We start from the raw sequence: 24,585 nt of genomic DNA on the forward strand, positions 1-24,585 counted from the left end.
ATGGAAAGATTGAGTATTATATAATCTTAAAATGGGAGAGGGAGAGAAAACTCTGTGTAAATGGTAACTTTTCCTCCTTAAACCAAAGAAAGAAAAGATGCATGCTGGAGTGATTTTAGGATTTACTATTGGGGCTGAGAATTAGTATGCATTTAGAGAAAAAAACCCTGTAATGATCTATTGAATAGACACAAGTTTTAAACAAATTTGTCATAGTTAAAATCCTCAGTTTCAAGCATTTACCTAGGCTGAAAGTCTAAAAACAGCAGAATGTCCTTTGTTAGCTTGGAGTCAACTCTTAGAACTAAGAAAGTGTCTTGAACTTAGGGCTCTCTATGGGCATTTATTCTGTTAAATCATGGATTCTTTGTTAAAAACAAAATTACAGACAGAATAACCTTTTTCAGTCTCTGTGTGGAGGTGGACACAAGTAATTGGGAGTCTTTGAATTTAGGAACATGTTGGGACTGGACCAAGATGTGATCTTACAGTTTTACCAGAAAAAAAAACAAGACCACTTCTTTCCCTTCTCTCCTTCCAGGAACCCCAGTTAAGCAATAGCCACAAAAAAGTGCTTAACTTAGAAAAAAAAAAAAGCCTATTTACACCAAGTACAAGAAACTAATCACTCACCATGAACATTAACTGCTTCTTGATTTCCAGGGTAAGGGGTGTTCACCTGCAGACAAAGAAATCCCTTAAAAATTATCTTTACACATTAACCAATGGAAGTGTGTTACTTGGTGTAACTGAAAAGCCTAGAGATTTTGCATGCTAATAAATACTATAACAACACTCTAGATTATATCAAGTTTGATATAATCTGAGTGTGTGTGTATATATATATATTTGTCCACATATTAGCTGATCAAGCTTTTTTCAGGATTGTGCTCTCTTTAACATGCAACATGCTTTTAGCAAAAGGGCAACAACACATGTTTTGAGGTATCGGCAAATCCTGCTCTCAGTCATACCAGTGAAGCACCAGAAAACTCCTTTTCCAAGGACAATTCTGAATTTACGTCACTGCATTTGAAAGCGGATTTGACTTTTGATTGTAAATTAGCAGACTGTGTTTTAAATTTCTCATCAGAGCATGGCTATGCCTACTGTCTGATGTTAACCTGCGCTCCAGAGGCATTGAGACCAGAACTGGGAGGAAGAAGCTACTCTAGTCTATCCTTCTGGCACCAGCCACCTGTAACAGTGGGCATGCTACTTAACATCTACTGCTTATCTTCAAAATAAGGTGAGTGCAGGAAGTGAAATGTAGCACAGTACTTGGAAATGGCCAGGTTTTAGTACCAGCTAGAACTATTTACATGAATCTAGACAAGTGTATGAAAAAAAATAAAAGGTGCTACATCTGGCTATCCTGGCTCTTAGAAGTCTTACTCACATGGATAGCTCCATTAACTTCAGAAGTTTAGTTTACATGAGGAACCTTGTGGGTTCAGTCTGTAGTTCTTTATCAATATTCATTTATGTAGGCATGAACAGCAGACTTCTTATATATAAACTTGAATAGGTTTAGGATATTACAAATGTAGGACAAACCTATCTAGCATACTCAAATGCATTAAGAAGTCTTTATAAGTACAGATTTTTATTGCTTGTGCACATAAAAGTTGCTCCTATTTACCTATCGTAACCTTCAGGAAAAGTGACCATTATTACCTGAAATTCAGCTAAAATAGGCATATATAGTTTGAATCATTCCACAGGGAATCATGAGAGAGTTGAGGCTGGAAGGCATTTCTGGAGGTTGGCTAGCTCAAAGCAGGATCAGCTACATCAAGTTGCTTAGGGCCTGGCCTCACCCAGACAGATTTCAGAGGTGATGCAAACAGTATGTGATTATGGACATACATGATTAAGCTACAAATGCGTTATGTGGTGGGAATGGGGAGATTTAAAGGAGAAATTCAAAGAGGTAAACAGATGGTGCCTGGAGGTGATAGGCCAAAACTGCAATGTCAGTTTATCATAAAATAATGATTATTTGTCAGTAATTAGCAGAAAGATCCATAAGCTGGGATACATCTTTCTTCAGCAGTAAGTGCAGGGTAATGATGAGTATCAATACATCTAGTATGGTGTAAGTCCAGAGCTGTTTCTCTAAAGTAAGTGAAAAAGAACTGGAATGGAAATTGGAGGAGGGGGCACAATGCTATTTTGAGCTATACTGCCTAATGGAAAAGTAGAACAGCCATACTGCACACCATAGTATTCAGAAGAGGACCATGACAGAATCCTTTGCAGCATCTTAACCCACATCTTAACGATACAATATTGCCCTAGGGAAAGTACTTCCAGGACTGGACTTCTTTTGTTGTTCATTGTGGGATGTAATATCCATAATTCATTAAACAAAGGTTGCATCAGGGTGTTCTGAAAATATAAACCCCATCTCCTTTCTTTTTATACTATGTGTGTAAATGCAGGTCCTTTGAAGCTAACGGGGCCTTTGTCATTCCCTTTGGAAAGCAGGGGCAGAGCTTTACCTGATGCCATTCTTGAGATAATAAATGTCTATACGTGAATAGATTGCATTTGAGGATCAAATAAAGAACATGATATTTCTTTTCTGAGTCTTTCATGCCACAATGAAACATGTAACAAGTCTTACTTTGTACAGGGAAATAGAAAACAACTAAAGACATAAGAACTTGGAGACAGTATTTATATATACATCTGAAGAATGCATGTACATGTATGTGTTAACATTCAGCTCCCCAAAGCAACTCTTAAACTATGGAAACATAGGGTTTAAAAAGTGTTAGAACAAGTGATCAAAGTGCTTTAAGCAAAAGGTTCTAGTGCTTTTAGTTCTGTTATGTATTTTACATATGGCTAACTTTGGGTATCTAAATGCTTGAAAATCTGTTATCTTGAAGATGTAAAATACATCTCTGGTAAAAGCAGAAGGCAGGGGGTGAAAAGCTTCAAAGCTACTGTGGTTATGCACATAGCTAATTTGGTTATATACTGTCACAGCCATGCATTTTGCTAAGAGCAGATCCTGAGTGTGACTTACCGGCATTTTGCAATGAGGTCTGGGAGAGACTGGGAATACTGTCTATTGAAAACAGGAATGAAAATTATTTTAATCCATGTAGGTATAATACAGTAGATAACACATCACATAGATCTTATAGACATTTCAGGAGAAAGCCTGGAAACAAAAATTGGCATCTCCTGAGCAGAGAGCCCTACTTGCTGCCTGAGAGCTCTTATAGGCCTTTTAGCAAGTAACATGCTCTCTGTGGCAAAACTCTTACATGACAGTTGCTCCTGTTAAGAGATTTTTTTTTCCTGTGCACACAACCAAGGTCACCCCCTGTAAACTGTGTTGCCTGAAACAAGTTTTGATGTTTCCTTTTGCAAACTGTTTCTGGAGTAGCACATTTCTGGTACAAAGATAGAACAGCAACTGATCCCCAGTTGTACTTACTCCTTTGATATAAACTATACGTCCTGGTGGTCCAGGAGGTCCTGGGGGTCCAGGCAAGCCAGGAAGGCCCTGGTAAGAGAAAGTGAAAGAAGGAAGATATTAGACAGATCTTTTCATATGCAGTGCAACTTAGTCTACAGAAAGAAGGCCAAGGGGCTCCAAGGACACCATTTAAACAAGAAGTTTTGTATTAAATGGCCAGAGGGGAGACTGAGCATTTAGTTACAAAGACCAGCCTGTAAGGTGAATTGTAATATTTAACCTAAAGCACTCTGTGGAGATCAAAATGGTCTAAGATTGTTGCTTCCCGGGGACAAAAACCAAAACAAACAAACAAAACCAAATCCCAGATAGAAACCCCAAAAAGTACTAAAAATCAAAACTGAATTAAAGGCAGTGGATTTCTTATCCAAGGAAAATTAGGTATCCAAGAATGATCTGGAATTCCCAAGACTGCTGAGATTCATATCTTTTCAAATGCCAGTCAGATAACTGCATGCTAACTAGACCTTCAAGGAACCAGAGGTATGTCTGCTATTTACAAAAAAATATATGCCTATTCTTTACCATATCATTTAAAAACCTGGCACCACACTATGTCTATCTTTCAATGCACATCAGCGAAAGCTTCTGTGAAGTGACGCATGTCATCTCAGCAATAATTAAAGATTTCATCTTCCCTGAGTACTCCAGGAAACACTATTAGAACATGTAGCCTGTTTTGTTTCCTTGCTTGCTTCAATCTCCCAGCCTGATGTACTTCATCTAGTTATACTTACTTTAATAGTTTTTGTTTGGTTAAGGCACACAATCCAAAAAATGAAACTTGACACTGTTTGAAGATAGGGAAGAATGGAAAATCTACTTCAGTATTTTCTGCCAGTGGGTGTTCATCTTTTCTGTCATTTTCTTCCAGTTCGAATTTTACTAATTTGTCTCATTTCATCAACTAATTTTCTATTTACAACTTTCTCTAGAGGTGTAAGCAACCTCCAGTAGCTACTATTTTCTTCTGTGAAGATACTCATCTTCAGTCTCCCTGTCAGTTGTAGAAAGCAATATCACAATCTCTCTTTATTGTCCAGATAGAAAATATAGTTGTGTTTTGCAGTTTGTGTGCCATATATATATATATTTATTTTAAACAAAATAAGAGATCATACAACAGAATTCAGTTACAAAAAGTGCTCTACTGAAATAGTTATACTGAGTGGATCACCTCTTCTGATGCCTAGCTGATCCATGCCTCATGATTTCCGTGCTATCGTAGTAAAATATGTTTGTCTTTTTTTCTGGCATGTCTGTGACGCAGATGAAATATTTGTAGCTGCTCTTGTGGTATGAGTACCAATTCGTCTAACACAGATTGCCCATGACATCAGAACAACCACACAAATTACTGTGCTATTGTGAAATTTGTTGCTTATGCTCAGTAGTGTTTATTGCTGTGTAGTCCAATCTCCATGTTTGCCCCAAGACCACTTGTATGAAGTCTTTTCAGAAGAACAGACTTGAAGCACCAGGAGCTTGGCTCATCACTTATCATTCCATGATTACAGATTATAGGTGGGCATAGATATGCTATCATGTATGCAGTGGTTATTATTCTGGATATATGTAGATGACAACTAAAACAGGTACTAGGTCTTAGCATGTATCTCATTGTTGGCAGAGTGGATTCCACTTCACCATGATATGCCCAAGTGCTGCTTGCACCTGCGCTAGATAGCTAAGAGCCTATGGGACTATGTTCACACAATGAAGAGTCATACTGATGGACTGGATTAGGAAGTCTTTGATACATAGAAAGAGTCAGCAATCCCAGATAATTTGCTATTATTTAGCTGTGCTAACAGTGCATCACACATATGACTGTTACACCTGGGAGCTGATGTAACTATGTATGTCTTCAAGAGCTGTTCAGATGGACCCAGAAATTGACTTTTAAAAGTAGGAAAAGTAGCAGAAACATATAATTATTTCTAGATCATTTCACATTTTGAGTCTTCTCATCATTTTAAAGGAACTCATATAAACCAGACTTGACTTCAGATTTTAAAGGGATTTTTTTTTTCAACTAGTTGCAATATTGAAGAACTTACATTAAATGAGTCACCTCGATCACCTTTCACACCTCTCAGTCCATTCAGTCCTGGGCGGCCCTGAAATAAGTACAAATAGCGTAGTATGTGTCAGAAGCAAGCTCCTCTATTTTTATTCCACTTGAGAGCATAATACATACTGGACGTCCTGGGAAACCAAGCTCTCCTTTAGGTCCAGTAGGTCCTATTGGTCCCTGGACAAAAAAAAGAAAATGTAAGAAATTATGAACATATAGAACATATATTTGATGTATATTTTGATTATTTAGAATAAGAGGCATAGCTTTATATTTGCATTAAAAATCAGTCTGTGATGATTTGCAGAGAAAGCACAGAATGTTCTCTCTCCCTGCTCTGCTGAATGATCTCAGAAGCTGAGGCCTGCATGTAACAGTAAACTCTGGCTTGGAAAAGACTGTTGTCAGAAATAAAGTCTGAATTCTCAGCCATTTGTAGGGTGTGCACTTCAAAACTGAGTCACCATGTATAAAAGGAAAATTGGATGTTTCAGTCAGTAGAAAAAAGGCAGTTAGTTGTGTATGCTTTGTTTTTCTAATTATTTTTGAATCTAGCCCTATGAGGAAATGTTTGTGGATCAGCCTGAGAATTCATACGGTGCCAGGCTTCTACATGCCTCTTGCCAGCCTGGGTGTATGATTTTGTATCTTTATTTGTCCTTGCCTTTACGTGATATCATTTTGCTGGAAAGTGACATATGTACATTAAGAGAATATTTATCTGATTTATTTTAGCATCAAGCTGAAATTAATGGATTAACAGTTGTAATTTTATTGTGCCAAAATTTAAGACTGGATTAGAAATGAGATTTAGAAATGGTTAACATGTGAACATATTGATTTAAAACATCACCACTGTAACCAGAATCAACAGCTAACTAGTGGCAGCTGAAAATGTTCGAAGTTGGTAGAACCTTTATGAAACTTCTCTTTCATGTCCTCTTTGAAGGTAATTTCTACTTGTATGATCAAAGCTAATGGCTGTGTCTAAAGCAGCCAATAGATTTCTGGTGGACTCTGGCAGATGTGAATTTCAGTATCATGCCCTAGAATTTCAAAATGCTTCAGCCTATCCTTCTGTGACGCCATATCCAATAATGGGGTCTGAAAAAGAAAGAAATCCAAAATGCTGTGGGATATTTTTGTATTTCACTTTCAGGTATTTGAGCCTTTAAAGAATATGCAAATCTGAGCTTTACTGAGCAATGAAGATTATTTAAACTATTAAAAAAGTCTGTTTCTAATCAAGAGAAGTGTCTGGATCTCATGCTGTAACTGGGACTTTAAATCAACACCAACAGTGTGAGAGTTGAGCATGCTGGAGCCACCTTTACTATTTCCTCTGTCAAAGTGCCAGCCCACCCCTGACAGAAGCCAGCAGTCACAGTCAGAAGCAAAAGAGGAAGCCACAGGAGACTGCTTACCAGAGAAGAAGATTTAATTTACAACAGCAGAGTTGATTTGAGCAGATTGACACTGTGATTCTTACTAAGGGCTCCTATTCAGTAATGTGCAATGGTCTGTTTCACTGACAGCAAACAGCATAATTGAACAGGTAAAAGATTCTCATTTTCCCCGTAGCAGGAAGCTGGATTCACTCTGTCTCTTCTGCTTCATCTAGTAACAGTACTAAGCTCCTGAGTATCCCTAGCTCTCATTTGCCAAACCAGTACTTCTCTGCAGCTCCTCATGCTCCAATGATCAGAGTCCCTAGCTACCAAAAAGCTGTTCTTGGGCCAGTGTTTTACTTTGTGCAAAATGTAATAGGACCATCATAGTGAAAATTTTGATAAGTTATGCTACAAAAGCTCTGGACCAGCATTCTGAAGTCTGTATATTTTTGTTGCACAGGACTCCCACTGACTACAAAGGGATATTTTCTCTGAGACAACACCAAACCGAATCATCCACATTAGCAGTGATGATCAAACTGAAGTTCTGCACTTAGAAGAGGAACTGGCTGAGCAGTCTTGAGACAGATCCTTTGTGCCAAATTGTCCTACAGAGTAATCATTCACATCACTGCTGGCAAGAACTTCCTCTGAATGGCCTTGTCTGCATGCTGAACTTTATGAAGCATCTTGTAGCAGTACAAAAGGAGATGTCAACATACAGTTTGGAGCTGATAGGAAAGGACATGTCATGACGGGTACACAGCAATAGAATGATAGGCTAAGAACACAGGCTACAACATGAGAAATTCAAAATAAGTATAAGGAAAATATTTCTTTTTTTTAACCCTGAAGGTTGACAAATACTGGAATGTGCTGTCCAGAGGGGCTATAGAGTGTGTCTCCTGAGAGATGTTGAAGACTCAACTGGGCAAGTCCCCGAGCCAAATAGACTTGCTTTGGACACTGGTGTAGACTAGATAATCTCTGAGGTTCACTTCCATTCAAAATTACTGTATGGTTCTATGTCAAGGTGATAGTATAGACTCTTCTTGCAGTCATTCAAGCAGAAGAAAAGGAGCTTTCCTTCCAGTAAGTTAAGACAGCCCCCTCAAGGTATTCTGATACACAGTAATTAGGAAAGCAATTACTCAGGACACCCAGTTAGCCCATTTTAAAGACTGCAGAAGCTGATGGCAGAGTCTCCTACACAACTTGGTGCACAGAAATGACAACACCTGCTAACATTCACTTGGGCACAACAGAGACGAGGCTACATCAAAAGCAGAAGCAAAGAAACACTCAATATCCTTGATCTTTGGAATATTAGATTAGGAGAAATTAATTCCTGCTCTAATACTTCTGAGTCTGGGCAACTGTTCTGTTGTTACTTTATAACTAATTTCTTGTGATTTTCTACAACATTCTGTGCCCTGTCAAAAATATGAAACCAAGTACCTGAAAGAAGGACTCTACTACCTGATTTGCAGCTTCCTCAGAATACAAGGCAATTGCAAATTATTGGCATCAACAGAACCAGAGCCTGATGCTAACAGTTGTTTTATGATCAATAATAGAAATAGAGAATAATTTAGGTTGGAAGGGATCATTAGAGGTCATCTGGTAACACCTCTTCCTTGAAGCAAGACAAACTTCAAAGTTAGGTCACACTGTGAAGCACCTTCTTCCACAATCCACCATCTCTCTGAGCACCTACTTCCATGTTTAACTACTTTCATTGTATTTTTTTTCATATCTAATTGGAATTTTCATTCTGGAACTTGTGATAATTGGCACTGTTCTTTTTCCTGTGCACCTCTGATAAGTACCTGACTTGTTTCTTATGTAATTCTCTTTCAGGCAGTGACAGGGAGCAAATAGGGCTCCTCTTAACCTTTTATCTTCAGGGCTAAACAAACTCAGTTCATTCAGAGTCATAAGTTATGTAAGTTTCTAGTTCTGACTGTATTTCACTATTTAGGTAGTAACTTTTGTGCTACCAGAATTAAATTCTGAATTGTCAGTAGTTTACACCACCGCATATGTAACAACCACATTCTTTTCTTAAGGACATTGATCATCCTGAAGCAAGAATACTCTTTATCATCCCTACTCAGAAGGAATGTAATAATAAAGCAAACTACCTTTACATTTACTATAATCTGTAAAACCAAAGCAAAATAAAAAAAGACTCCACTCATCTTTGGAAATGTCTTACCATTGGTCCCACTGGTCCCACCACTCCAGCTTCACCCTGTTGAGGACAGACACACACAGAGCAATGACAAGGAGAACTCCTGCAGTATCCAGGCAGAGGTGGCTGGTAACAGGGCCACCAAACATTCTGGCAGAACACAACACAGTATTAGCTCACCTTCTCCCCTTTTCTTCCTAATAATTCAGTTAAAGATCCATCAGCGGCAATGATAGCTCCTGGTTCTCCCTTTTCACCCTGCAATTATCGAAGTAATTTTACAGTGTTTACAAAACAGTTCTCAATTGAATCAGAAGTCAAAGTGGCATTATTGCTGTTTGAAGCACAACAGATGAGTCATACTGTGATATCAAACATAAAGTGATATCAATACGAGTAGGGTGAAGCTTGACTCTGAGGAAGAAAATGGTTGATCTTTCTTGAAATGATTAAACTATTACACTATTTCTATATTACATTATTAAAGTATAATAGATTACACTAAAAACAAACTGCTCCTGCAAATCATCCTGGGATGAACAAATACTTACTTTTTAAAAAAGACTTCTTACTGCTCTTAGTAAAATATGTGAAACATGCTGTGCTCACAATAGATTTCTGCCAAGGGAAAACAGGCTATTGATGTCTCCTTGTGTGCCATCAGCTTAGATATGGCTCAGGAAATACTGCTGTAAAATCTTGATAGAACACTGATTGTCCTGATTTTACTATCAAGAAAGCATGAATCATTCTCTCTATATGCCTGGCATGATGCATCTTCATTGCCTTTAATGAAGGCTAATCCCCCACATTCAAATTATGAACTTCTGCATTCCACTTCTTCAAGGGGTAATTCCATTGAATAACGGCACTACCCCGATACCAATGCATGGTTCCCACTCTGGATCTTTCAGCTGTAACTTTAGTCCTCCTAGCTCAGGCAGCTTGGTATAATAGCTTTCCTAAGATCTCTTACGGAACAAACATGGCTTGAAACTAACAATTGCATTTCTGATTAAAATGACTGTCCAGGATACAGCACTTCTGCTGAGTGGGAAGTGCTATAACTCAGTTCCTCTTTCAGGTTCTTAAATATTTGGAGTCTTTGGAGTTTCCCTGAGAATACGTTAGATACTTCAAAGTCTTCTTCAGGCTTAGCTTCACTGTCTTTATCTTCTGTGAGATTTTCTGGATCTAATGTTGCAACAGAAGCATCTCATGATCTTTAAAGCAAAATGCTCCTTGGTGTCTGTTCAGCTTCATTGTGGTTCCCAATTCGTAATTCTTGAGCATAACATGGTGTTTGTGCCTCAGCAACAGCCTCAGAAACATCACTATGTCATTGGTGGGTACAAAACATAACGGCTTCAGAGTTCTGTGTTCCTTCCAGTGCGGACAGCATAAGCTAATAAAAAAACCCAACAGATAAAAAAAAACCCATAACCCAAACCAAAAAACACCCAACTGGTTTTAAGATTAAGTTTGATTATTTTATGCACTCCATAAAAGCACAAGTGTCCTTATGACAAAAAGGGGCTTGTATTTGTGGAGTTATTTTCATCTGAGCAATGAGATGCTGTTCATCCACAGTTGCATTTCAAATCGCTATTAACCATTTCCAAGCCTTCCTATTACTGGTGAGAAAGTGAGGTCAGATACTTAAAAAGATTAAGAGGAAGTGGTTTTGGTTTTGTTTTTTGTTATCCCCAAGATTGTAATAACTTAGATGTTCCTCTCCCCTGCTTCCTGCAGGTGGGTGAGAAGGGGAAGAAAAACAGAACAGCAACAATGTTTTGTAAATAGCAGAGTCAGCCCTTGGTCTGTCTCACCAGTGCTATCAGATAAACACAGTTGTGCAGAAATCAGAGAAAGAAACTTAAAGAGAGAGCTCCCCAAGTCTTTTCTTTCTTTGGGAATGGAAAACTGCAGTCTTCATTCTGTAGGCAAAGCCCTCTGTGCCAGAGGAGGAGAAGAAAGATAAATCTTTTAAGTTTTTTTATTTGGCCTTCTTTTAGAATCCCAGGGTGTCAGCACAGACAACTTGCAAGAAGAGCTCACCTCATGTTAAATGTTTACATAAACTTATTCTGATAAGTGCAAACTGTACTGTGGAATCTCAACACTGAGGCAGGAATCTTAGCTCTCAGTAGTATTGTTTCAAGGTATTTTTTGAACTCTTTGAACTTCCACTTAGTAAGTTCTTCATGTGAACTTATTAACATCTCAATCCTTCGTAAAATTAGAATCAATAAACTTTTAATGTCACTAAATATTTGTCATCTAACACATTTTGCAGCATGTACTTTTCCTTATGCATTTCCTCTTACTTGCTGTCCTTTGGGTCCCTGTGATCCAGGCAAACCAGTATCACCTTTTGGTCCCCGAGGGCCCTAAACAAAAAAACAAATACATAAATCCATAGTGGGATCTGCTAAGAATATGAAACTAGGCCATTAGACTAAATGTAATTTCAAATAACTGGAAAACCTGAATTTTAGTCACTCTGGTTGCAATAGAGGAACTCTTATAAGACCAAATTGCTGTCTGAATCAAAGTATTCCCTAAAGCAAATATCATTTAGGGAGAACCTGTTAAAAAGAACAACCAACCTCCCCCTGATGTTTATCACAGGGTAGATGATACATTTACAAAGAGAAATATGTAAACATTAATAAGAGTGGAAATTAAGCCTGAAATTCTCCCTTTCCTCCCTACTTCATTCTCTCTCCATCCACAATTATTCAACCAGAATAATTTTTAACAGCATTTATGAAGCTATATTTTTATTAAAAAAAATTAATCTGAAATAGAGATAATACATTTGAAAAATATGTAATTTCTGTGGTGAAACCATTCCACTCAGATCATAGTTTTGTTTTACAGTCTTCCATTATAAGTGCACTCAGAAGCATTTTTTTACCCACCAATAACTAAATTCAAGACCACACAATTTTTGCATTGGTGAAGAGATAAAGAAAAGACCTGAGTTAAGAACAAGAATTGTATTTTCAGATTTGTAGAAATTCCGTAAATGAGAGAGTAAGAATTCATTACTTCACTTTCTAAATATTATCAGCTCTTTTTCAAATGAAAAGTATTTTTAAGGAGTTGCCCCCATCATCTTCCTTTGCTTCCTGTGCAGTACATAATACCCAGGACCTAGTAAACAACCTTCTGTAGAATTTTGGGAAATTTGCCAGCATTTTATCAACATCGCTTGTCAACTTTCCCAGTTCTCTCCTTAGTTATTCTCAGGCAATAGACAAAGGATCCTTAGACCATATGGATGCATCTGAACTGTGAAACAGTCATAACAAGGGAAAATAATTCTATCACATAATATAGAATATAAATAAATAGTATAAACAATACTGTCTGAAGTCACAAGCCAGGTAATGTTTATATGGTGTGTCAGTCTGAGCAAGTAGGTAGCACAGTATAAGGCACCTTTTGATACTATGGCTGTTCAATACTTACATGATGGCATTGGTATGTTATTATAAAAAATAACAAATGTTTCCTAAAGGATGAAATAAAAAGGGTACATCTCATGGGGCTCTACTGTACTCTGTAGTGGGGACAAAAAGAGCATAAAGAAAACTATAACTACATATACATATGAACATAACTTTTAGAAGTCCATTTGTTCCATTTATCCCTCCTAAGTGGAACTGGTCTTTTTCTTAAGTAGCAATTTCTCATTAAAGTCAATTATGTTTACTACAGAACTGATTTGGAGATAAGCAGAAAGACATGATATAGAATCATAGAATCATAGAACAGTTAGGATTGGAAAGGACCTCAAGTTTATCTAGTTCCAACCCCCTCCCATGGGCAGGGACACCTCACACTAAACCATATCACCCAAGGCTTCATCCAACCTGGTCTTAAACACTGCCAGGGATGGAGCATTCACTACCTCCCTGGGCAACCCATTCCAGTACCTCACCACCCTCACAGTAAAGAATTTCTTCCTTATATCCAGTCTAAACCTCTGCTGTTTAAGTTTCAACCCATTACCCCTTGTCCTATCACTACAGTCCCTAATGAAGAGTCCCTCCCCAGCATCCCTGTAGGCCCCCTACAGATACTGGAAGGCTACTACGAGGTCTCCATGCAGCCTTCTCTTCTCCAGGTTGAACAGCCCCAACTTTCACAGCCTGTCTTCATATGGGAGGTGCTCCAGTCCCCTGATCATCCTCGTGGCCTCCTCTGGACTTGTTCCAACAGTTCCATGTCCTTTTTATATTGAGGACACCAGAACTGCACACAATACTCCAAGTGAGGTCTCATGAGAGCAGAGTAGAGGGGCAAGATCACCTCCTTTGACCTGCTGGTCACGCTCCTTTTGATGCAGCCCAGGATACAATTGGCTTTCTGGGCTGTGAGTGCACACTGCTGGCTCATGTTCATTTTCTCATTGACTAACACCCCCAAGTCCTTCTCCGCAGGACTACCATGAATTTCCTTTTTTTACAGCACACCTGTAGCTGTGCGTGGGATTGCTCCAACCCAGGTGTAGGACCTTGCACTTGTCATGGTTAAATTTCATGAGGTTGGCATCAGCCCACCTCAGAAGTGAGTCAAGGTCCCTCTGGATGGCATTCCTTCCCTCCAATGTATCAACTGAACCACACAACTTAGTGTCATCAGCAAACTTGCTGAGGGCACACTCAATTCCATTGTCCATGTCAGCAACAAAGACATTAAACAAGACCGGTCCCAACACCGATCCCTGAGGGACACCACTCGTTACTGATCTCCAGCCGGACATTGAACCATTGACCACAACTCTTTGAGTGCGACCATCCAGCCAGTTCTTTATCCACCGAGTGGTCCATCCATCAAACTGATGTGTCTCCAATTTAGAGACAAGGATGTCATGTGGGACAGTGTCAAATGCTTTGCACAAGTCCAGGTAGATGACGTCAACTGCTCCACCCCTGTCCATCACTTTTGTAGCCCCGTCATAGAAGGCCACCAAATTGGTCAGGCAGGATTTCCCCTTAGTGAAGCCATGCCGGCTGTCACCAAGCACCTTGCTCTTTTTCATGTGCCCTAGCATGCCTTCCAAAAGAATCTGCTCCCAGATTTTGCCAGGCACAGAGGTGAGACTGACTGGTCTGTAATTCCCCAGGTCATCCATTTTCCCCTTCTTGAAAATGGGAGTTATATTTCCCTTTTTCCAGTCATCAAGAACTTCACCTGTCTGCCATGATTTTTCAAATATGATGGCCAGTGGCTTTGCAACTTCATTTGCCAGCTCCTTCAGGACCCGCGGATGGATTTCATCAGGGCCCATGGACTTGTGTACATTCAGGTTCTTAAGATGGTCTCGAACCAGATCCTCTCGTACAGTGGGCCCAAGGTCTAGGTTTTCACAGTCCCTTTGTCCGCCTTCCAAGACTCGGGTGCTGCAGTCAGAGCCTTTGCCAGTGAAGACCGAGGCAAAGAAGCCATTCAGAACCTCAGCCTTCTCCAAGCCCTGTGTAGCCAGTTCTCCCGAAAGTTTCCGGATGGAGCCTACATTGTCCTTAGTCTGTTTTTTAGCCGCTACATACCTATAAAATCCCTTCCTATTATCTTTAATGTCCCTTGCCAAGTTTAGCTCCAATTGGGCCTTAGCTTTCCTAACTTGGTCCCTAACTACCCTGACAACATCCCTGTATTCTTCCCAGGCCACCTGTCCTTGCTTCCACCTTTTATAAGCCTCTTTTTTCCTGTGAATTTTTCTCAGCAGCTCCTTATCCATCCAAGAAGGTCTCCTGGCCCTCCTGCTGCACTTCCTTCTAGTCGGGATGCAACACTCCTGAGCTTGTAGCAGGTGATCCTTGAATGTTAACCAAGAGTCTTGGGCCCCCTTGCCCTCTAGGGCTATATCCCATGGAACCTTGCTAAGCAGGTTCCTGAAGAGTCCAAAGTCTGCTGTCTTGAAGTCCAGGGCAGTGAGCTTGCTGCATGCTCTTCTTACTGTCTTGAGGACCTCGAATTCAACCATCTCGTGATCACTGCATCCAAGACTTCCCTGGAGAGTCACATTTCCAACAAGCCCTTCCCTGTTGGTGAGCACGAGGTCAAGCAGGGCACCTCTCCTCGTCGGCTCCTTTACTGCTTGCAGAAGGAAGTTGTCTTCCACACAATAGAGAAACCTCCTGGATTGCTTGTGCTGGGCCATACCGTCGCCCCAACAGATGTCAGGGTGGTTGAAGTCCCCCATGAGAACAAGGGCCTGTGAGCATGAGGCTTTTCCTATTTGTCTGTAGAGTTCTTCATCCACAGGTTCCTCTTGATCAGGCGGTCTGTAACATATCCCCACAGTAATGTGTCCCATCACCAATTTCCCCTTAACCCTGACCCATAAACTTTCTGTTAACTGATCACCTGTCCCCAGACAGAGCTCCATACTCTCCAGCCTATCCCTAACATAAAGGGCAACTCCCCCTCCCCTCCTACCGGGCCTGTCTTTTCTAAAAAGCCTATAACCCTCCATTCCAACACTCCAGTCACAGGAGCCATCCCACCATGTTTCGGTGATGCCTATTATATCATAGCCCCGTAGATGTGCCCACATCTCTAATTCCTCTTGTTTATTCCCCATGCTACGGGCATTTGTATAGAGGCATCTGATCCGAGCTCCAAATGAAGCCAGCTCAGTGGCTGGAGCGGCTAGAATATTACTACATTGCTCAGAGTATTTATTATAGGTGCTGGCAACTGACTGGGTGTGTTGGGATGGAATGATGCTCCCCTCCCCCAACACAACTAGTTTAAAGCATCCTTGACAAGTCTGGCAAGCCTCCCAGCAAAGCCACTCTTCCCTTTCTTTATCAGAGCAGTTCCACCAGCCCCCAGTAGGCCTGGCCTACAAATGTGGGCCCCATGTCCAAGACACCCAAACCCTTGACTATGACACCACCCTTTAACCATTTATTAACCTGTCCAATCCTCCTTGCCTTTGGAAGGTCCTCCCCTGTGTCTTGGAGAATTGTCAAAAAGACTATCTGAGCTCCAGAACCCCTGACCACCTCTCCCAGAGCTCTGTAGTCCTTTTTTATACTCCTCAGGCTACTACTATCTATATCCCTAGCACCCACATGTATCACTAGAAGCGGGTAATAGTCCGTGGGACATACTAGAGCAGGCAGCCTCTCCGCAACATCCCTGATCCGTGCCCCAGGTAGGTAACACACCTCCCTTGCGACCGGGTCAGGCTGACAGTTGAGCACTTCTGTCCCTTTCAAGGCAGAGTCCCCTACTACTACAACCCGCCGCTTTTTCCTGGCGGCACCAGTAGAGATCTTCTGTACCAGTGCACCAGCCGACTGTTTCTGATGCAAGTGCATTTCCTCATCAGCCCCTTGCAGGACAGCAAAGCGGTTCTGGGTGGGTACAGCAGATTTAGGAGGAAGCCCCTTGCTTTTAATTGCTCTCTTCCTCCTTTTGTTGGGTTTTTTTTTGTTACTAATTCTCAGCTTCCCTGATCAACAGCCTCCTTCTTTCCTCCATGAGTTAGAGGGGAATCTTGAGGCCCCTGTGCTGTTTGGTCCTGGAGCAAGCAGTCCTGCTTTCTCTCAGCTTCCCTGACATCTTGCAGCTTACTGACAGCATCCCGTAGCTCAGCCACCTGCTGGAGGAGGATCTCCACCAGGGAGCAGCGAACGCAGCCTTGCCCATTCTGCACCTTTCCCTCACAAGACCAGTGCAGGCACTCTCTACACTCCGAGCTCTGCACCACAACCTCCCCACTTACCAGCTCTGTCTGGGTGCCTACGCTGGCCACCACCGGGGCGGCCATATCCTAGTATAGTTCATTTACAGAAGAGTTAATTTCTACCATAGCTTATGATTCCATGAACACCTACAGTCTCCAATATGAAAATATGTTACACTTTGTGTAAATTCTGTACAATATAATTCTTTTAAAATATTAAGTGATATTGAAAAATACCTTCTTAAGTCCAAGGAACAAAATACTTACAGGAAATCCTGGTAGACCTGGCTTGCCATCTGGCCCCTGAAAGATGCAAAACCCCTTACAAACACATACTAGACTTACAAAACAGAGTATGCATTTTCCATGTGTTGTTTAATTTGTGAATACTGACTGATCTGAAACTGGTGTAAGAACTTTATTCAACCAGTGGTAAAGTTGTGAGCACTCCACAATGAGCTATGCTTCTAGCTTTTCTGGGACACTATCATTTACTTCCCAAAACTGAACAGGCAGAGATCTAGGAAATGCTGAAGACAAGCGACATTTTCCACATATGAAAGGCATACAACCATAATTCAGCCTCCTCTGAATCTTTTCCAGATTCTAGCACAGAGATGACAGTAGCCCTCCCACCTTTGTCAATTTGCTCCTGATTGTCCGTAGAAATAAAAAAAGAGTGTGCAATAGGCTATGAATAGAAACATGGATTATGGATTTGGATTTGTATTGGGCATATTTAAAATTGGCCCACTGTGATATCTGCAAAGAGACCCTTTAGTTTTAGTTCATATCACTTGGATGTGTATTACCCAAGCAAATGTAAGACTGCACTTCTTTCCTGACTAGGGTGAGCTCAGAGGTTAAGGTTCAAAGACCTTTCCAATTGCAACAGCAGTTTGAGCTACAGGACCTGGTTCTTTCTCTTGGGACTGTAGAAACCATTACAAATCAATACATTTCTGCTCATGAGCCCACTTGTCTATGTTATTTTGAGAACCTATCAACTAGGTTTTGCTATCAACTAGGAATTGCTACTACCTGCAGTGACAGAGCTCACACAGGAGGGCCCATTCTATCTGGTGCTCTACTATGTTCAGGGATTAGGAGACTCAAGTCTTTAGGAAACACATCAAGATACTCTTCCTTGAAAGCTGTTTTACCATAAGCACAGCTAGATGTAGCGACAATAATATGATTTATTTCTACCATGCGACAAATATAAAAAAGGCATACTAGGCTAACAGATAAAGGTTAAAAGCTGTTATTGGAGCTAATGCCCTTCTTTCCAGTTCACCGATAGATTCAGTAAATATTTGTTTTAGGACAGCTGTATTAATAAGGTACATGATTTTTTTTTTCAGACTACAGCTATGTCAAGTGAAATTCTGCTGTCACGTATGCAAGTTCTGGTCTTGTTTCATGAGGGATTGAATGTGGTGGAGAGAATTCTGCTCAGAAACAAGAAAACAGATAAAATATAATACGCAAACAACAGTCCAAAATTAAACTAGTGAAGTAAGATGCTTCATTTTGGAGGATTAAAATTTTTCAGAGTGTAGACTTTCAAGCAAGTTTGAATGGACTCCACAGCCTGGAAAAAGTAGATTTCTCTTTGGGTGCCATCCTAGGAATTTGAAATCCTTACAAAGAAGCATTCAGATTTTCAAATATTTGACAGAACTATTTTCAACTACATTCCAAACTGCAAAACAAAACCTGAAATTTCACACCTGTTGTTCTTTCATGAAATTTCCACTTTTAATCCACAGCTTTTCATCTCGCAGTAGTTGCTGTGAGACTAAACTCATTCACAGGAGCCAAGTATTCCCAATTGCAGTCTCACGCAGAACTGAACAAAATATATCCCAACATTTTATGACTTGAAAAACAAGAATAAAGAAAAAAAAGGAACAAATGCTATGTAAATCTTGGTCCCTAATTTTATATCAGTCCCACATTCCTGTCATTCTGAGCATATAGCTCAGATTCAGATTCTTTGATGCAAATGTTTATAAGTAATCCATTCACACAGAACTTAGTTCTGCCTGAAATAATTCCACAAAGCTTAGTGCTGAAGCTAGCAGGAACACAATTCTAAAGCATGTGAAACTCAGCTCTAGCTGATACTTAAAAGGAGGCAGAGAAGATAGAACAAATCTGAAGATTTAATAAAGTAGCATATACTTACTGGAGGCCCAAGAAGTCCTTTAATTCCAGTAAAGTTTAAAATTCCATCTGTATCATTGAGTAGTAGCTAAAAAAGTGGTTAAGGAACAGATTATTTCAAATTGATTAGCTAAGGCACACATACATGTTTAAAAATGTATAGACAGTTAAAGCATCCCTTAATAAATGTGGGAAGAAAACCACAAATAAGGCCACAGAAAAGGCTCCCTACTTCTAATTTTTGTTATGATGGCAGAAATGTAACCTGTGCCCCATGCCACTGCCTGGTACACTATCCTGGTCCTTGAAAGAAAAGACTTATGGTGACACGGTTACCCCAGAAAGAACTGAGTCAGACAATGTCACTCATTTCTGAAACAGCATCATAGACACCTGGGCCAAAAAGCATGGCATTGAGTGGGTATATGACATCCCCTATCATGCACTGGGAAAATCAAGAAGTACAATGGACTATTAAAAACTACACTGAGAGCAATGGGTGGTGGGACCTTGAAGCACTGAGATACACATTTAGCAAAAGCTACGTGGTTAGTCAACTTGGGAGCATCTGCTAATCAGGCTGGCTCTGCCCAATCAAAAGCTTTACATACAGTAGAAGGGTATAAAGTTCCTGTAGTGGATATAAAAATATGCTAGAGAAAAGGGTCTGGGCTGTTCCTGCCTCAGGCAAAAGCAAACCCATTTGTGGGATTGCTTTTTCTGAAGAACCTAGGTGCACTTGGTGAGTAATGTGAAGAGATGGGGAATTCTGATGTTATCTCAAGGAGATTTGATTTTGGGTGAGAATAGCCTGTAAGTTAAATTGCATGATGTTATTGCTATATAATGCTGTATATTATAATTTCTGTGGTGGCTAAATGTCCATCACTGCCCTGGGCACCTTGCAGTGCCTGTCTCATGTCTCTGGACTTGGAGACCTGAACCTGAGTCCCTTTTGATTGACATATGAAGGGAATTACAGTAAAAATCACTCAGATCAATGAAGAATGAACTTTGATGGAACTGGACAAGTAGAGCTGTGATGGAATCAGAACTGGCTTTAGCATGCAACAATTCAACACCACACACCATCTTTCATTCCCTGAAAAACTTACGACAGATGGTGCCCAAAGTCATGGACTAAATGAACAGAATGGATATTTTATAGGGAAGGCCGATACATCCGTAAGTGAATACATACATAAGGGAATGATATCTATGGTTGTATATGTATGTATCAAAAGACAGGAAAACTGATGATCTTTTGGAAAGCGTGGGATCATAGAATCATAGAATCATAGAACAGTTAGGATTGGAAAGGACCTCAAGATCATCTAGTTCCAACCCCCCTGCCATGGGCAGGGACAGAATCTGGGCAATGAAGTAAATTGCATAGAATAAGGGGTATATACTGTCATGCTTTCGGCTGGGACAGAGTTCATTTTCTTCCTAGTAGCTGGTGCAGTGCCTATGTTTTGGCTTTAGTCTGAGAACAATGCTGATAACACACAGATGTTTTAGTTGTTGCTCAGTAGCACTTAGCCTGATCAAGGACTTTTCAGTCTATTGTGCTCTGTCAGTGCGAAAGGGTGCAAGAAGCTGGTAGGGAGCAGAGCCAGGACACCTGATACAAAATAGCTAAAGGGATATTCCATAACACATAACACAGTATATAAACTGGGGAGAGATACCCAGAAGGGGAGATTGCTGCTTGGGCTGGGCAAGTGATGAGCAGCCGAGTTGTACATCACCTTTCCTGGGTCTGATTTCTCTCTTTTTGTTGTCTCTCTTTTCATCATCAGCATTATTTATCTTTTTTAATTATTTTATTTCAATAATTAAAGTGTTCGCATCTCAGTCCACAGGTTTTATCTTTTTTCTCTGATTTTCCTCCCCATCCCACTAGACTTGGGGGGCTGAGCGAGCAGCTGAGTGATACTTAGTTGCTGACCATGGTTAAACCACAACATTAGGCTTTCATTTTGGTTTCAGATAGCTCCTTCCTGGTTTAAAAAGGTGCTCCCAATACTATATCATATGGTCATATATTACAGCTCAGCACAGATATGTAAATGCTAGGTCCATGCATATGTTGTAGGTGGAGTGATCCTCACTCAGTTTTTGCCATTTTTTAAATTTCTTTCATTTCAACAATCCTGTTTATTGTGGGATAGTTTAGCCTTCTTCTAGATTCAGAAATATGTACTGAATTTCCTTAGAGGCTTGAATAAGTCCGCTTGTTCAGCAGGCAAACCATGACACCCATTTCAACACAAGGCTCCGTGTGCAGCACTATTCCCATTAAATGTAATTAATATCTTCTGAATTTCACAAGGCTAGGGCAGGGCATGCCTTCAGGTGCCAGGGATTCACTTAGCACATGAATAAGCATGTTGTCACTGAGGTATTGTGAAATCTGAATGACTCTTCTGCTTGTAACCATGTGCAGGCCAATGCTATCAGATCACCATCTTTTGCAACATTTGTTATGAGTACAGCATACAGGAAGGAAGATTGAAGCTACCTCTGCTTTGTATAGGAGGGCTAGCCATATGGCCTCCAGAGGTCACTTTGAACTCTTATGAGTCTCTGAATACTATTTTTCTAATCTGGGATGTGAATGAGGACACAAAAGAGAACAGATGTGCTTGGTCACATCATATATCCTGTCCTGTCTTATCCTATCCTACGTCATTTGAGCATGGCAATATGTAGTCAGCTTTCTGTACTTTGAGGTCATGCTGGCACTACAATTCATGCACCTAAAGCCTGTTACATTTACTGGGTGTTGCTACCTGCTCACTGTCCTCATATTCTACAAAAAAAACCCACTGGACAACTGTCAAATAGAAAGAAAGTTTAAGTCCTGCAGACAGCACTCCAACTCCCAGACTGCATGGTCTCTCTTGCATTGCTCCAGGGGTAGCATAGTGCCATCGGTCCACTGTATTCCCAGCTCTAAATGTCCCAGAAAGGGAATAAGACATGGGCTGTTACTTTCATAACAATAATGAGAGAGTCTTGCTGCTCAATTGTTTTGCTTTATCTACAACTGGTGGCAGAAATCCAGGAATCCTGGGTTTACACTGTCTTTTCATTGTGGAATTACTTAGTATTCATTCTTTTTGGGCTCAATCCAAACTTTATTGAAGTCAGTGGAAAGAATCCCAAAAGCTTTGCTGAGCTTGGGATAAGGTACTTTGTCTTTTTTATGACTAGAGTCCTGCTACAGATGGAAAATGTGGTTGGAAGTCAGAAAACTGTATACAGTGCTGAAGAAAATAGGAAAATAGAGGATGTAAGGATGTTGATCAGAGAAAAAGACTGCACTTTTCACAACCTGCTCCAGGTAAAGAGTCATTTATCTTCCCTTTTGGATGTGCAAGCTGCTTTAACAGCAACAATCCAGCAACATAACTTTTCAACACATAAAATCAGCTCAGAAAGTGGTAACTATAAAGAACATTGCTTTTAATATTTTTTTCACTGTTAAGAAGAGGAAGAAATAATAGTTTTTAGTGTGATTTTCTGGGTTGGGTTATAAGGAGACCTTCAGCTTTGTATCCAAATGGCGTGAATATGCTCGTATCAGAATTACAGAAAGGACACAGGAAACAAAATTTTCTGACATTTGCTTTATATCCACAGTATTAACCTTCCTCCCGTTCTGGTACCTGAAGTATGGATGGATAAAGGCAACAATAGATAATTTTTAAAAAGTTTTAAATTTAAATCCAGTAAATTTTCTCTCTTTTTGTACTGTTTTCAACTAAATTGATATGATAAAATCGCAGTAACAATTAACATGATTTTCTTGGTTATCATGATTCTTTGCATGAGAACACACTGAGCATTCAAGATTATGTTCTAAAAGAGCAAAATGGCCAATATAGGATGAGGAATATTGGTTTCAGTGTTTTTTAATATCGAACAGCAACAAACTAAAGAGACACTGTTTTTTAAACATGACATTGCAGAATGGACTTCTGACCTGCAACAGGAGGCAACAGATGAGTGCAAGCCCTTGAGAAGGTGTTGGAAGGTACTGCAGGAACCTAGCCTGGAAATGGCTATGTTCTACTGTAGACCTCAGTTTTATCTTAGCATGTGTATTCACAGGGTTAGAAGTGTCTCCTGAAGGAAGCCTTCAGTTCACATAGAGACAAGTTAAATGAGGAGGAAACCAAGGTCTGCTTTCCGGGGCCAGTTCAATCGATGTGCTATTGACTGGCTTGGCCCTAAGCCACAGCTGTCCACATCAGATGTTAATATAGACTGAAACTGCACCAGCTCTTTAATTTGTTTTATTTTGATTGAGCAGCATAAAATCTGTTTAGCTGTAACCACACAACCCTTCATAATAAAACTTCCTTCCAATTCTGAAGCCATTGGACTTGCATAGCCCAAGAAGTATTGTTGTCATTGGCTACACAGTGGTTAAATGAGTGAACTAATAGTCCCTGACCCAGAGAGTGATCTCTCTAACTGCCCCATGGTTCACTTAGATCACTTAATTATCTCTGCTGCTCTACCCACATCAAGCCAATATCTACATTACAACAGCTGATGCCGGTATTTGTTTTAGTTCTGTTGTTCCAATTGCAATTGATAGGTTTGCTTGCACTAGTGCTTTCCAAGGTGAGAGACTGAGTCAGCAAAATGTATCTGGATAAATTAATCTTCTATATCAGCAAATGTATAGTAACCAAAGGTCCTGTTATACAAGCATTTGTGAGGTAGATAGAACTCAGTGTCATACGTAGTGACATATACACACCCCCTAGCTGCATCAAAATACAGTATGACAAGTCCTCAGAGAAATCTGATTAACAGTATAGAGGATTTTGAGCATATGAGGCTCTTGCTGTACCCCTCTTGAATACCTGTTTGCTACAAATGGACATAACGCCATGTATATTATGCACGCTACTTTGTGAGAGAGCTTACTTACTGAACTCCAAGGCATTTAGATAAGGAAATGGGTTTTGAAATAGGTTTGTAATACCTAATGCAATACAGCTTCTACAAGGCTCTATGCATTTCTGTAACACATGGCGAAAGTAGTTCATCTAGAAGTCCTGAGGAATCCAGAGCATGCGTGTTAGATTTTTTCAGACATAGCATTAGGCATGGGGACTGTAACTATCATAAAATATAGTGAGCCATGCAGCCTCCTGCAAACTGCCATCATTAGTTTGTTCTGTCAGCTTCAATAATCTTTTTACATTTCTTCTGCACACTGTCTTCCCTCTGAGGCTCTCATAGTGTTTCTTCAAGTATTAATGAGCTAAGGAGCAACACATTCAGGTTCATTATTACTGCAAACAGAGCTGTTTAGTCACTGACAAGAGCTAAGACCCCAGAGTGACACCTTGGTAGACTGCAAGAAAGAACATGAATTTTACATCAGCATTTCTGTCACAGCTATTAAGGGATTTCCCAGAAGCTCCAAGAGAAACACGATAAATTGTAGAGCTTGCGACAGTGCCACTTTGAGCAGGAGTTTGAGCTAGATGATCTTTAGAAGCCTCTTCCAACCAACATTTC

The 24,585-nt window shown here is 40.1% G+C and overlaps 1 protein-coding gene across 2 annotated transcripts in view; it reads right to left on the reverse strand.

Moving 5' to 3' along the window:
• COL15A1 (collagen type XV alpha 1 chain) overlaps positions 1-24,585 on the reverse strand; it is a 118,535-nt gene that overhangs the window by 20,600 nt on the left and 73,350 nt on the right. For both annotated transcript variants that reach the window (XM_031049697.2, XM_031049696.2), the window contains exons 23-32: positions 19,061-19,126; positions 17,137-17,172; positions 11,486-11,548; positions 9,339-9,416; positions 9,183-9,218; positions 5,697-5,750; positions 5,557-5,616; positions 3,455-3,523; positions 3,038-3,079; positions 634-679 (exon numbers count right to left, since the gene is read on the reverse strand). In XM_031049697.2, coding sequence (XP_030905557.2) covers positions 634-679; positions 3,038-3,079; positions 3,455-3,523; positions 5,557-5,616; positions 5,697-5,750; positions 9,183-9,218; positions 9,339-9,416; positions 11,486-11,548; positions 17,137-17,172; positions 19,061-19,126 — 550 coding nt within the window. The remainder of the gene's footprint in view (positions 1-633; positions 680-3,037; positions 3,080-3,454; positions 3,524-5,556; positions 5,617-5,696; positions 5,751-9,182; positions 9,219-9,338; positions 9,417-11,485; positions 11,549-17,136; positions 17,173-19,060; positions 19,127-24,585) is intronic.

This window comes from Melopsittacus undulatus, chromosome 1, assembly GCF_012275295.1.
Source record: "Melopsittacus undulatus isolate bMelUnd1 chromosome 1, bMelUnd1.mat.Z, whole genome shotgun sequence".
NCBI classification, from domain to species: Eukaryota; Metazoa; Chordata; class Aves; order Psittaciformes; family Psittaculidae; genus Melopsittacus; species Melopsittacus undulatus.